The sequence below is a fragment of the Pimephales promelas genome, chromosome 4, assembly GCF_988280905.1.
Source record: "Pimephales promelas chromosome 4, fPimPro1.hap1.1, whole genome shotgun sequence".
Taxonomy (NCBI): Eukaryota; Metazoa; Chordata; class Actinopteri; order Cypriniformes; family Leuciscidae; genus Pimephales; species Pimephales promelas.
The window spans coordinates 29,105,505-29,117,846 of record NC_142772.1 but is presented as its reverse complement, the minus strand read 5'-3'; the positions used below and the strand labels follow the sequence as shown (position 1 = coordinate 29,117,846).

Below are 12,342 nucleotides of genomic sequence, written 5' to 3'. Positions count from 1 at the left end.
CAGCTTGCAGTAAGACTCACTTTACTTCTCTCTCTCTTTTTTTTCCTTTTTCTCTCATTCTCCTTATTGTTTCTGTCACTCTCTGCTCTCTGCCTTTGATCCTCTCGTTTGCAAAATTTTTTTGCTGATCCCTCCTCCATTCTTTTCTTCCTTGTTCTCTTCATATGCCTTTTCCCCTATTTTATATCCGTTTTGCTTGCATATTTCTTTGCACTGATTATTCTCTCGCTTTCATCTCTCTCCTGTCATCTCTTCCCCTATTTCTCTTTCTTTTTTTCCTCAGGTGGAATGAAAGAGCAGGATTTGATGTGTATAAAGCTGCACGGTGTGAATCGAATAGGGCTAAAGAAGATTATAGACTTCATTTACACCGCCAAACTCTCTCTCAACATGGAGAATCTACAGGACACCCTAGAGGCTGCTAGCTTTCTCCAGATCCTGCCTGTCCTTGACTTCTGCAAAGTCTTTCTCATTTCTGGGGTAGGACACAAATGAGAGCACTTTTATTCTGCTGTGTATTCTTTTTTAGTACTTACACACGTTTCCTTCTTCCTCTTAGGTGTCGTTGGACAACTGTGTAGAAGTGGGACGCATCGCCAACACCTACAACCTCACGGAGGTAGACAAATACGTCAACAACTTCATCCTAAAGAATTTTCCTTCGCTGCTCGGCACTGGCGAGTTTGTCAAACTTCCTTTCGAACGTCTAGCGTTTGTGCTCTCCTCCAACAGTCTAAAACACTGCAGCGAACTGGACCTGTTCAAAGCTGCGTGCCGCTGGTTACGCTATGAAGAAAGTCGCATGGAATATGCTGCCAAACTAATGCGCAATATCCGGTTCCCCCTCATGAGCCCAACAGAACTCATAAACCACGTACAAACTGTCGACTTCATGCGTACGGACAATACCTGTGTTAATCTTTTATTAGAAGCCAGCAACTACCAGATGATGCCATACATGCAGCCGGTGATGCAGTCGGAAAGAACTGCGATCCGTTCAGACAATACCCATTTAGTGACGCTAGGGGGTGTTCTACGGCAACAGCTGGTTGTAAGTAAAGAGTTACGACTTTTTGACGAAAAAGCACACGAATGGAAAGCACTGGCACCCATGGACGCCCCGCGCTACCAACACGGGATCGCGGTAATCGGGAACTTTTTGTATGTGGTCGGGGGACAAAGTAACTATGACACAAAAGGTAAAACAGCTGTGGATACTGTGTTTCGATACGATCCGAGGTATAACAAGTGGATTCAGGTGGCGTGTCTGAATGAGAAGAGGACCTTCTTTCATCTGAGCGCACTCAAAGGACATCTATATGCTGTGGGCGGGAGAAACGCTGCAGGAGAGCTGGGTGAGTCAGGAAGGGATTTTAGTGTCACAGCAGGCGACAGATTTCCAAGGGACACACTGTGCTTCAGTTGTTGACATGTTTTGTAAATATAACATTAAGATGAGTGTCTTTGCGGTGCTAATGAGGTGTGGACACCAAAAAAATCTTTGAAACGTTTTGTGCGCACACATCCGAAGCACGCACATTGAAAAACGCGTCTCAGAGAGTGCATACATGCTAAATTGAGTTCGCTTTCAACTCTTTTTGCGCTCGAACAGACATTCACGCAAAAAAACATGCACGTCTTGGCGAGTATCCTAGCAAACATAGTTGGTTGTGACAATGCATGTGTAACAGTATCAGTAGTATACTGGATCCGTGCATTGTCTCAAAGTGACAACAGCCTAATATTCCTACTGTCTGTGTTTTTAATGTTAATCAAGCAACTAAAGACAAGAAAATCCCTCATTGCTCTTGAATGAACACATTTTGTAACTTTAAACAAGGAATAATCTTTATTTAATTTATAAAGTGATGATTGCACACAGTGTTATTTTACATTTTGATTATTTTATTCAATTTCTGTACCTGAAAACTTCCTAGACCTACCTGGAAAAACCTAAAAAGGATTGCTTAATTTATTGTTATCTTTGCTCTATTGAATTTATGTGTGGTTCTGGTACCCGGCCTGTGTCCAGTCTCGAACCGTTCTGCACATTTCCACTGCAGAAAAGATGGTTCCAGGTCAGAAAGTTGACTGTCTGTGGTGGTCTTGTTGAACAATGTGATAATGCTGCTCTACATTGCTCTTTATATCTAAATATATAAAACTATGTGCACGAAAGAGAGACCCAGTGTGCGAGAGAGTGAGTGAATCAGCGGTTTCAGTTTCAATATATCTCCAAAAAGGACAGATGAGAGTAACAGAAGTTTTTGGGAGCTGCCAGTGCACTGCACTGCCTGCACAAACACCTGGGCGTGCTCCGTTTGATTTTAGACAACACGTAGCAGCGTTGTGTCACTCAAGCACCTTACATTCCTCAAGTCCGTGAAAACATTCAGCCGGTACGTTCCTGGCCGAGAACGGGCTCTGGCTCCAGGGGCAGGGTTGAACCAGACTAAATGATTGGAGAAGGCTATGAGTTGAATTAAAAAATTAAACAAATGCAAGCATGGACGAATTGTTCAGAATAAGATTTTTAAAAAGATGCATTTAGAGAACCGGTTGAATTTTTTTCCATTTCATGCCAACTTTCAAGGACTTCTACTAATATATTTTTTCATGTTGAGCCTGCTATGCATCCTGTTGTGCATATCTGGTTAAAGGTAGTTTGTTATAGTTATATAGGTAGTATGTTATTTTATAACCATAATATGTTATAGTTTGTTTTATAGTTAGTTTGTCTTTAGGGTGTTGTTGTTTACTTTAGTACTATAAGCAATTTTGGAATATTTTGGGTCACTACTCTGTCTGATGTAAAACCAATTGAAAACTCTGCACTATATGATAGTTCCACCCACACATTTTTATCTTGTTCATTTTTAGCATGGTCAAATAATTACTTTTATTTCAGAGTAGGGTTTTGAAATGATTCTCTTAATTTAATCTTAAAATTAAAGATAAACTAATTGTGGTGGAGAAAAACAAAACAAACTTATTTAGTGAAGTAACTGTGGTGCATTGTTTTGTCATTTTAACTTTATTTGTTAATTATACTTTGAAAGTGTTTACACGTTTTAAAATGCATGATTTCAATATGCGTTCAAGACAAATAGCTCATCGGTTCATCGGGTTGTTGGGGCACATATGAAGAGTTCAGATGCAAAAGCCTCTAAATGCCATTTGAAATTTTCTTCTTTAATGATGATTTTTATCAAACTTGTATATTTAAGTTCAGTAATTTCACTTAAATGGCAATGATAAAAGTGAAATTACTGAACTTAAATATACAAGTTTGATAAAAATCATCATTAAAGAAGAAAATTTCAAATGGCATTTAGAGGCTTTTGCATCTGAACTCTTCATATATAAAGCAAAAAGGGCTTACAACAGAAAATGGTAGTGGTATACAGGATTTATGTTAAATTTGTGGAAACACGTTTATGCAGCCCTTTCTGTGGTTTTGAAAAAGTATCTTGCCTTTGGTACAATTTGCTTTGTAGTCATTATTCCAGGGGCTACGGTTGTTTAACTGCATCAGGCAAAGATGGAGCTTAACCGAAGGTGATGGTTCTCACAGCAAAATTGCCCCAATGAAATGTAGGTGATTAAAATGCAGGGGCAAATCCACAGAGCAAAACAGATTGTCAGGACATAGAGATGCATGTGTCCACAAACCAAAAAAGGCTTCCCATCATCCTCAGCAATCCTTCCCTTAACTATACACACAAACACACATCTTATCTCTTGTACACAGGTCCATGATCAGATATGTAAAGCAGCCCACAACTGACAGGAAAGAGACAAACACGCACAGATACAGGTGTCACACTATAGAAGTTTGATAATGAACTCTGACATGCTCACTTCCACAGCGAGAGTGAGAAAAACCACAAAACACTTCCAGCCCTCTGGATACACTCTCTATTTACGAGTATCACACACTCAAGCCCCTAGCACTCAGTTACCCTGTGACCACCGTCATGGCAGTCAAGTGGAATTTATTGGTTTAAATTTGAGTTTAATCTTCTTCTCTTTTTAACCCTGTACGGTTTGAGGACTCTGACTAGTGACTACTATAATATTACTGTCCCAGTGTGCTGGAACTCGCCGTTACTGCAGTATGCAGTTAGCTACAAATTACAAGTGACTGATTTTATAAGCTACAATACCCAGACAACTGGGCACAAGCTCTCAAGGAGGAAAAGTGGTTACATTCAACATCTATTTATTAGGATTTTGTTAAATCTCTGCATTACTGATCATTTTTCATCTATGTATTTCCATTTTAACTTGTTTTCAAAATTTGGTCATCTGTCTTAGAAATATGGCCTGACTTTTGAATGTGTCTGTGTAAGGTTATGAAGATCGAGTAAATGTTGTGCGAGTGATATTTATGATCATAGATTGAGGACCGACTTCTCAGTGGTACGTCTGTCTCGTTAATTTACTGATACAAACTGAGAGTTGTATGTTTGATACAGAACAGGCACAGACTCTCCTTTTGTTGTCATTAGTGGAAAACAGGCTGTCTCTATTTAATTGTGTGCTGTATATTTTTGTTTACTGTAATGAACATTAATCTAGACCTTGTTGGCTGCTTGCATGGTGTGGAAAAGTCAACCACACCATGGACAGATCAGTTTTTGACAAACTGCTTTTTTTAAAGTACTAACTTAACTGTGCACAGTGAAATTGTGTTCAGTACAATTAAGAAACGGTCTCCCATCTTTTAAGTCTAATTTAGTACTAATATAATAAGTACTCATTTCATGTTGTCAAAGTTCTTTTGCCCTTGCATCTTTTGTAACCAGAAGCCAGACTTTGGTGTGTGTGATTGGTTTTATATCTGTAGTTTCCATGAGATAAAGAGTACCAGATATTAATAATGTATCTAGCTGTATCAGATCTTCTCAGAGTGATCTGATCTGTGTAGACCAATGCTTTTATAAAACTTCAGAAAAACATGCCTTTGATTTAGAGAGATTAGATAAGAGCAGCCAGCAGTCTTCTGTGAATCTTTAACAAGGTGAAGTAGAGGTTTCTGTGTACAGAAGGTGTCAGTCATTTTACCTTTTTTTTTTTTTTTTTTTGGTTCATGTTGTATAAATTCCTCAATAATGGTTATTTCATAATCTCTGTGGCAGAGTGCCAATGGACCTCAATAGTAATGGGCATCAGTGTCTAAACGTGCTTCTGTTAAAATGCAAGAACATTAGTTTGGTTGTGTATAATTGATTACTAAAGCTGCCCTATTCTCTCTGTTAGTGAGAGCATGACTAATGTAGAAGAACACTTTTTCTCTCCCCTTTAGACCTTTTCCTGGATTCACATTATTAACTCGGCTGTTAGTCTAGTCATTTTTCTTAGCATTCAAGACCTTGTTTCCATCTCTAATTCTCACTCTCTCTTGTCTTTCTCCAGCAACTGTGGAGTGTTATAACCCTAGGACAAACGAATGGTCGTATGTGGCCAAAATGAACGAACCCCATTATGGACACGCAGGCACTGTTTACGGAGGATACATGTATATTTCAGGTACCTGTCACACATCTTTGTTTGTTATTTGTTTGCATACACTACTGTGCAAAAGTTTGGGGTCAATAAGACTTTTTAAATGATTTGTTGCCCGTCTCTTATGCTTACACAGTAACTGCATTTATTTTAACAAAATATAGTAAAAACTAATATTGTGAAATGTTACAATTTAAAATGACTCTTTTCAGTTTGAACCTGTTTTAAAATGTGTTTCATCTCTGTGATGGCGAAGTTGAATCTTTAGCATCATTACTCCAGTCCTTTAGACAAAACTGATCAGATGGAAAAAATATTTAGTTTTAAGCGTCATCTATAAAAAGAGGGGATTTGAGATATACTCAAACCTGTAAACTTTGGTTCTGATCACATCAGTTCCCAAGCAAAATAGAGGAGAGGTTGATAATTTGAAGAAGGCGTGCAACACTATTTATAGGCAAGATTTTCGCGCTAGAATGGGTTTTTTTTTTTTTGTTTGTTTGTTTTTTTCAGCAAATTAGATGCAAGTTAGATTAGCACTTAACCATGAACACACAAGCCACACCACACAAATGACTTTTAGTTGGTTTATTTAGTTAGCAAACATCACTATAATTGTTAAGTTCTTTCCATCGATCAATTTATTACTTTCACATTTCAAAGATTCCATGAGGTTAACTTATACTACCCTACTTGGTCATTCTGCAAAAATAACGATCGACATGCTTGTTTGCTTTGCGGCCCTTTAAATAAAGTTTTTAAAAAGACCAAGCATTCGATCAGAGCAGAGCATCCACAAATCTTTCCACGGCATCGTTGGCAGGGCGGCGAGAGAGAATTTTGCCGCTCTCGCCGGCGACGGTGTGAACGCACAGTCAATCAGGCATCAAAAGCATCGTTGGCCAACTATGATCGCAATTTCCATTGAACTCTATTGGTAACGACGGGACTTGTGACCATAGTTTGCACCCCAGATCTTGATTTGAATAAGATCGGTTGTAGCAGATTTCAGTTACAATATAAAAAAAAAAAAGAAAAGCACAAAACCACACACATCAACATTTATATGTGCACAAGTTCGAGAAAAAGTAAAATGTACTCATTGTCAAACACATTTTCACAGATAAGGTTGTTGGTAAGGTGTCGCTGACAGGAAGAGGAATATCTAGAGGGTGAGAATGAGATGTTCTCACCACACACACAAACTGATCCTCCAGAGATCAGCGCTTGTTCCCTATCTCGCAAAAACGTTTTCAGATGGCAAGAAATTAACTCTCTAAAAAGAGGAACACACAGACACTCTCTCACAGGGTGTTAACCTGCCTTGTGCAGGCTTGTGAGATCACATGCTCACTTTACAGGATTGTAGCTCAAATCCTGCTTTATGGAGATGAGTCCTACTTTCACTGAGAATGATAAACGGGGAGAGAGAGAGACAGACAGATGGTTGGTTAGATAGGGTGGCGAGAGGAGGAGATGTAGTGATGTCATGAATCAGAGGAGTGTGTTTCTGTGTGATAATGAACATTGAGGTATGTAGGAGGAGTGTGATCTCGCACACACAGAGAGCTGTGATAATGCTGCTCAAGGGTTTGTCTTCTGCTCACACACACACACACACATTTACCTCCCCATTCATTAGCATTCACCCTTACACATGCATGAGCCTGATGACTCTCATTCAACCCTCCAGCAACCTCTTAATAACATTCTGAACTCCTCAATGTGGTGTGTGAGCACCGTATATGAATTGGTGTGACTGTAGGCACTAGGCATGAATATTATGTGCATGTCTCCGAACACACGCAGGCTCCATTAGCCATCAGTATAACCGAAAAATGGTGTATAAACCATTGATAGTTATATTTTATATTTTGATTGATATTTATACTCTTGTATCAAAGCCAGCAGCAAAGGCATCTCTCTTTTTTTCTAAATGCATGTTATTGATCTTCTGAACTCTTAATGCATGCATGTTTAATTAAAAAAAATCACAATTTTTAATCATGTCATATCTTGATCTTCTTGTGAAACAACATCAGACTTCTATCTGGTGATTCATGTAGGACGACGACACATATCGGAAACCTGACAGATCCGTTAATGGTTTGAACTAAAATGTCATAAATTAACTACACTGCAAAACATTTACCAACATACTTTATTCTACTAAAAAAGATACATTTGTAAAGATAAAGGAAAACACATTTTGAATGGCAGTAATTAACTGATAAATATCAAATCAATTCTTTAATTGCAGGGCTAGCCCTAATCATCCAATTTTGTAGATTAATAAATTCATAAATTAAATTAATTCCCACCCCCTCCCTTCTCGGCTCTTCCCAAAGCCACGCCCCCAAAACGCATGAACGCGTGATGTAGGGCTGCGCGATAAAATGATAACAATAATTATCGCGATATAATTTTTCTCGATAAAACGATATCAAGAGGTCGATAAATGTTCGATAATGTTTATGCGGCAAAACGGAACGAAACTCAGTTGAACCGCGCACCACACGGAGCATTTATCCGCTCGGCTCAAAGTCAGCGAGCTCACGCAGACGCGCTTACTCTGATCGTCTCGCTCATGAGATCCAGTGAGAAGTGCTTGAGTTTAGCGAAGAACACAAATATCAAGCTTAAACCAGTTTAAATGCAAATGAAACACCGCTGACAAAAAAGAGAAACACTGCGTGCAATGATACAGTCAGAATCTGAATTGATACTCAAACCATTTAGCCTACCATGGATTTACTGTAAGGTTAGCCTAGTAATATTAACTGCAACATTAAATGTGGGATACATATTGAATTCAGGGCTGCCAACTCGCACACATTCAGCGCCAATTTTCACGCTCTCACGCCACACTCACGCTGATATGTCAAGCCTGAAAGATGAGTTTATCTATAGGTCTATCTGTTGAGGCACTCGCGATCCACTAGTTTTACTGCAAATTAGTTAAAATATCCTGTAATCTTATCTAGAGCGAGCGTGCATGAAGACAGAGGTTGAGCTCCTAACCGCTCACGACAGCAGAGAGGTAAGCGAGACGCAATCCCAGTGGCAAGGAACCAAACCCCCCTGTTGCTGTTTTTGTTAATGAACATAAATGTAACATTAGCTTAGTATTAGCTTGAGTTAGGATGCAGATTTACTGTCAACTCACTGTCAAATTCGCATTTCGAGACAAAACATGTCATTTGAATATTGCAGCCTGCACTGCAAACTGTGCAGAAGAAATATTTTCCTATTCAAATATTTATTTTAAGGAAAAATGTTTTAATGTTCTACCTCATATTTGTGAAATGTTCACCTGTTTGGCAAGTGTTTGTCATGATATGTTTGACAATAGTAGTTTAAAACCACAGTTAACACTCTGGTTTATACAACTTTCACTTAGGAGCAAAAATCTCCCTTTAAACTTGATTGAAATAAAGATTTGACATTTATCGTGACAATTATCGATGTCGACTGATATAAAAAAAATTATTGTGATAATTTTTTTTGGCCATATCGCCCAGCCCTAGCGTGATGCTGCTGACTGCTCCTCTGGAGGACGCATTTACATAAAGACACCATATGCAACATATGCAAAATGCAATATAAAGACATAGGAAAACATATGTAGAGCATATAACAACAAACCAAACGTGAAAAAAGGAGCAGGTAGAGTTCACAGTGAACATGGGAACAAAGTTTAGGCAGAGGGTAAAGCTAGGTATAAAAATGATCCCCTAAACTTTTTAACCTAATGTTAGATTTGGCGAAATTAAACAAAACAGCTTTCAACTTATTTCAACAGATATGCCTATTGATTATTTATCGTCTCAACCCTGGCTCACTAACAGTAATGTTGTACCAGTCGACACCAAGTTAAAAAGTAAAAGACACTAGAATGGATTTAATGAACTGATAAATATCAATTACTATGTAGTTTTCTGTCACAAATAAAAGTTGGATAGCACTGCACGGTCCTGCATTCAATAATTTGCATGCCGTGATTTTTTTTTTTTCAGTATCAAACATGTGCCGTATCCTCCGACATGTCGTCAATCGCCAGCTGCAAACGTTCTGAGCCACTGAGGGGGCGGGCCGGTGACAAGACGCCGTATCACGTTTTTTAAAATAAAAGCGATTTGTGATTTTAAAGATTTCAAAATCAAATATTTTCTCCTCTGCTATATAATTTTTGGGTGGGACAAATGCGACCATCTCCGATGTTGGATATACGCCCTTGAATGATGGTCTTTTGCTGGTGATATACGTACACACATTTACATTCTCACACTTCTCCTCATTCCTCTTCTCCACCCATCCTCTTTCTCTGGAGTATTTTTGGAACTGCTGATCTGTTTTGTTTTTACTCTGGTGTCTGTGTCCTTACTCCTGCATGCCTCTCCCTCTCTCTCTCTCGCTCGCTCGCTCGCTCTGTCTGTTATATAGGTCATGAAGTATTGGAGTATTAAACTCTGCACTCACATGAGTGCTAGTGTGCATGCATGAAACAGTCTTGTGTTATGTGCTGCCTCATGCTAATTTCTCTGTCATTATCTCTCCTTTTCCATACACTAATATCTCCTCTTCCTGTCTCCTTTGCCTATTTCCTCACCATTTCACTCGAGACTTTCTCCTCTTTCTGCTTTATTTGTGTTTCAATCCACACAAATGCACTGAAAGAGGAGACTTGCCGTCAGAAAGCCTGTGTGTGTTTGTCAGTGAATCGTTTTCTTCTCTTAGTAAAAGAAATGGATGGATGGATCGCATAGAGGGCGAAAACAAGAGGGGTGTAGAGAGGAAGAGGAGGGAGGGTCTGGTTGGCTGATGCCCAGGTGCCTGATGGGATGGTTCTTTTTATTTTCAGCCCTCTCTGTAGACATGTCCTGTTTCTTTTTCCTCTAGTCTTTTTTTCTCTGCTTCCCTCTCTTGTTCCTTTCAGTGAGCATGCAGACCTGGTTGTGATTGTTTGTGTTTTCCGAGATGCATTATTAAATCTTAACTGTTTCCTCGGCAGACCTTGATAGAGGTTCTGTGCACGCATTATGCATTATTCATTTCTTTTTGTGTATATCTAATGCTTTCAGAAACGTGTGCACACAAGGTGTGTGTTTTCAGCAGTGGAAGTGATGTGAACTCTCCTTGCGGTTTGTTGTACAGGTGGAATAACTCACGACACCTTCCAGAAGGAGCTCATGTGCTTTGACCCGGATGCTGATAAGTGGACTCAGAAGGCTCCCATGACGACGGTCCGCGGCCTTCACTGCATGTGCACAGTGGGCGATCGCCTCTATGTCATCGGCGGAAACCACTTTCGGGGCACCAGTGACTACGACGACGTGCTGAGCTGCGAGTATTACAGTCCCGCCCTGGACCTGTGGACACCGATCGCGGCCATGCTCCGCGGGCAGAGTGACGTGGGCGTGGCTGTGTTTGAGAACAAGATCTACGTTGTGGGCGGCTACTCGTGGAACAACCGCTGCATGGTGGAGATCGTCCAGAAGTATGACCCCGAGAAGGACGAATGGCACAAAGTCTTCGACCTGCCTGAGTCCCTGGGCGGCATCAGGGCCTGCACACTGACAGTGTTTCCACCTGAGGACCTCTCGCTCACTGGCTCGCCTAATCGTGAGTCTCCTCTCTCGGCTCCTTGAGAATGGATGGAGGGAGAGTGAGAGAGACAGGGGAATGAAATGGACTGGCTGATTGATTGACAGACATATACAGATGGATGAGTAGAAGCAACTCCATCACCGTATAGACGTGCACCCCTGTCTCTCTCTCTCTCTCTCTCTCTCTCTGTCTCTCTCTCTCTCTCTCTCTCTCTCTCTCTCTCTCTCTCTCTGTCTCTCTCTCTCTCTCTCTCTCTCTCTCTGTCTCTCTCTCTCTCTCTCTCTCTCTCTCTCTCTCTCTCTCTCTCTCTCTCTGTCTATCTCTCTCTGTCCCCACAGGAAAAAGACAATGTTTGCACTCCCCACTGATATACGTTTTAATGGTGTCTGTGGTGAAACCCCGCCCCTTCCCTCAAACGATTCCACTTCTCTTCCTCATCACTCTGCTCCTCTCCTCCTGAGAGTGAATACTGAAAAGTCCTTCCATCCCCCCTCGATGAGAAAGAAAAATGGAAGAACTCCCAGGGTTGGGCGTAACTACATGTTAACATTGCATTAGGGGGTTTGTTTCGTCTCTTTTGGCAGGAATAACCTTGACTTGAACAACAAATGACTTTGCAATTCAACTTTTCTACCTGAGTCTCCAGAGTTTTGCTATGAAGACTACGTTTTCCTGATCCCTCCTATTCTGAGGTCGCCCACCCCCTAACTGCTCTCTTTCTTCCCTTTATGCCTGCTCATTTTCCCCCCATCTCTGTCCACTCTCAGCCTTTGCCCAGTTTTTTACCCTCATTCTCTTGTCCTCACTCAGGGGGTTAGTTGACCTTCGACCACAGGATACGGAAACTGTTTTAAACTCAGGGGTTGGCCTGCCCCCATCCCTCCCTGCCTAACTGATATTTCATTTCTCTACTCCTGCTGTTGTTATGAACCATTAACAGAATTGTGTTTTCTAAATTTAATAAACAAGATTTTGAGGAATAAAATAATTGTTTGATATTCATTATGTTCTTGGTTTTCTTAAAAGCTTCTGCTCTACCATGGCCGTCAAAATCATATTTTGTGAATACTACTGTCATGGCAAATTAACCATAATGGACAGTGAAGTGCCTGCTGCCCCTTTAGCTATGATTGTATTCAAAAATGGCCTTTTAGTGTCATATTGCTTTTACTTCGAGATTACTGCACAATTGTGTATTTGATCAAAGCCAAATTGACCAAACTGCAT

At 40.3% G+C, this 12,342-nt stretch overlaps 1 protein-coding gene across 6 annotated transcripts in view; it reads left to right on the top strand.

Moving 5' to 3' along the window:
• Window positions 1–12,103, top strand: part of klhl13 (kelch-like family member 13) — a 60,413-nt gene extending 48,310 nt beyond the window's left edge. For all 6 annotated transcript variants that reach the window (XM_039650024.2, XM_039650021.2, XM_039650023.2 and 3 more), the window contains 4 exons: window positions 284–480; window positions 560–1,355; window positions 5,419–5,532; window positions 10,663–12,103. In XM_039650024.2, the coding sequence (XP_039505958.1) occupies window positions 284–480; window positions 560–1,355; window positions 5,419–5,532; window positions 10,663–11,156 (1,601 nt within the window). In that variant the 3' untranslated portion in view covers window positions 11,157–12,103. The remainder of the gene's footprint in view (window positions 1–283; window positions 481–559; window positions 1,356–5,418; window positions 5,533–10,662) is intronic.
• Window positions 12,104–12,342: the final 239 nt, after the last annotated feature.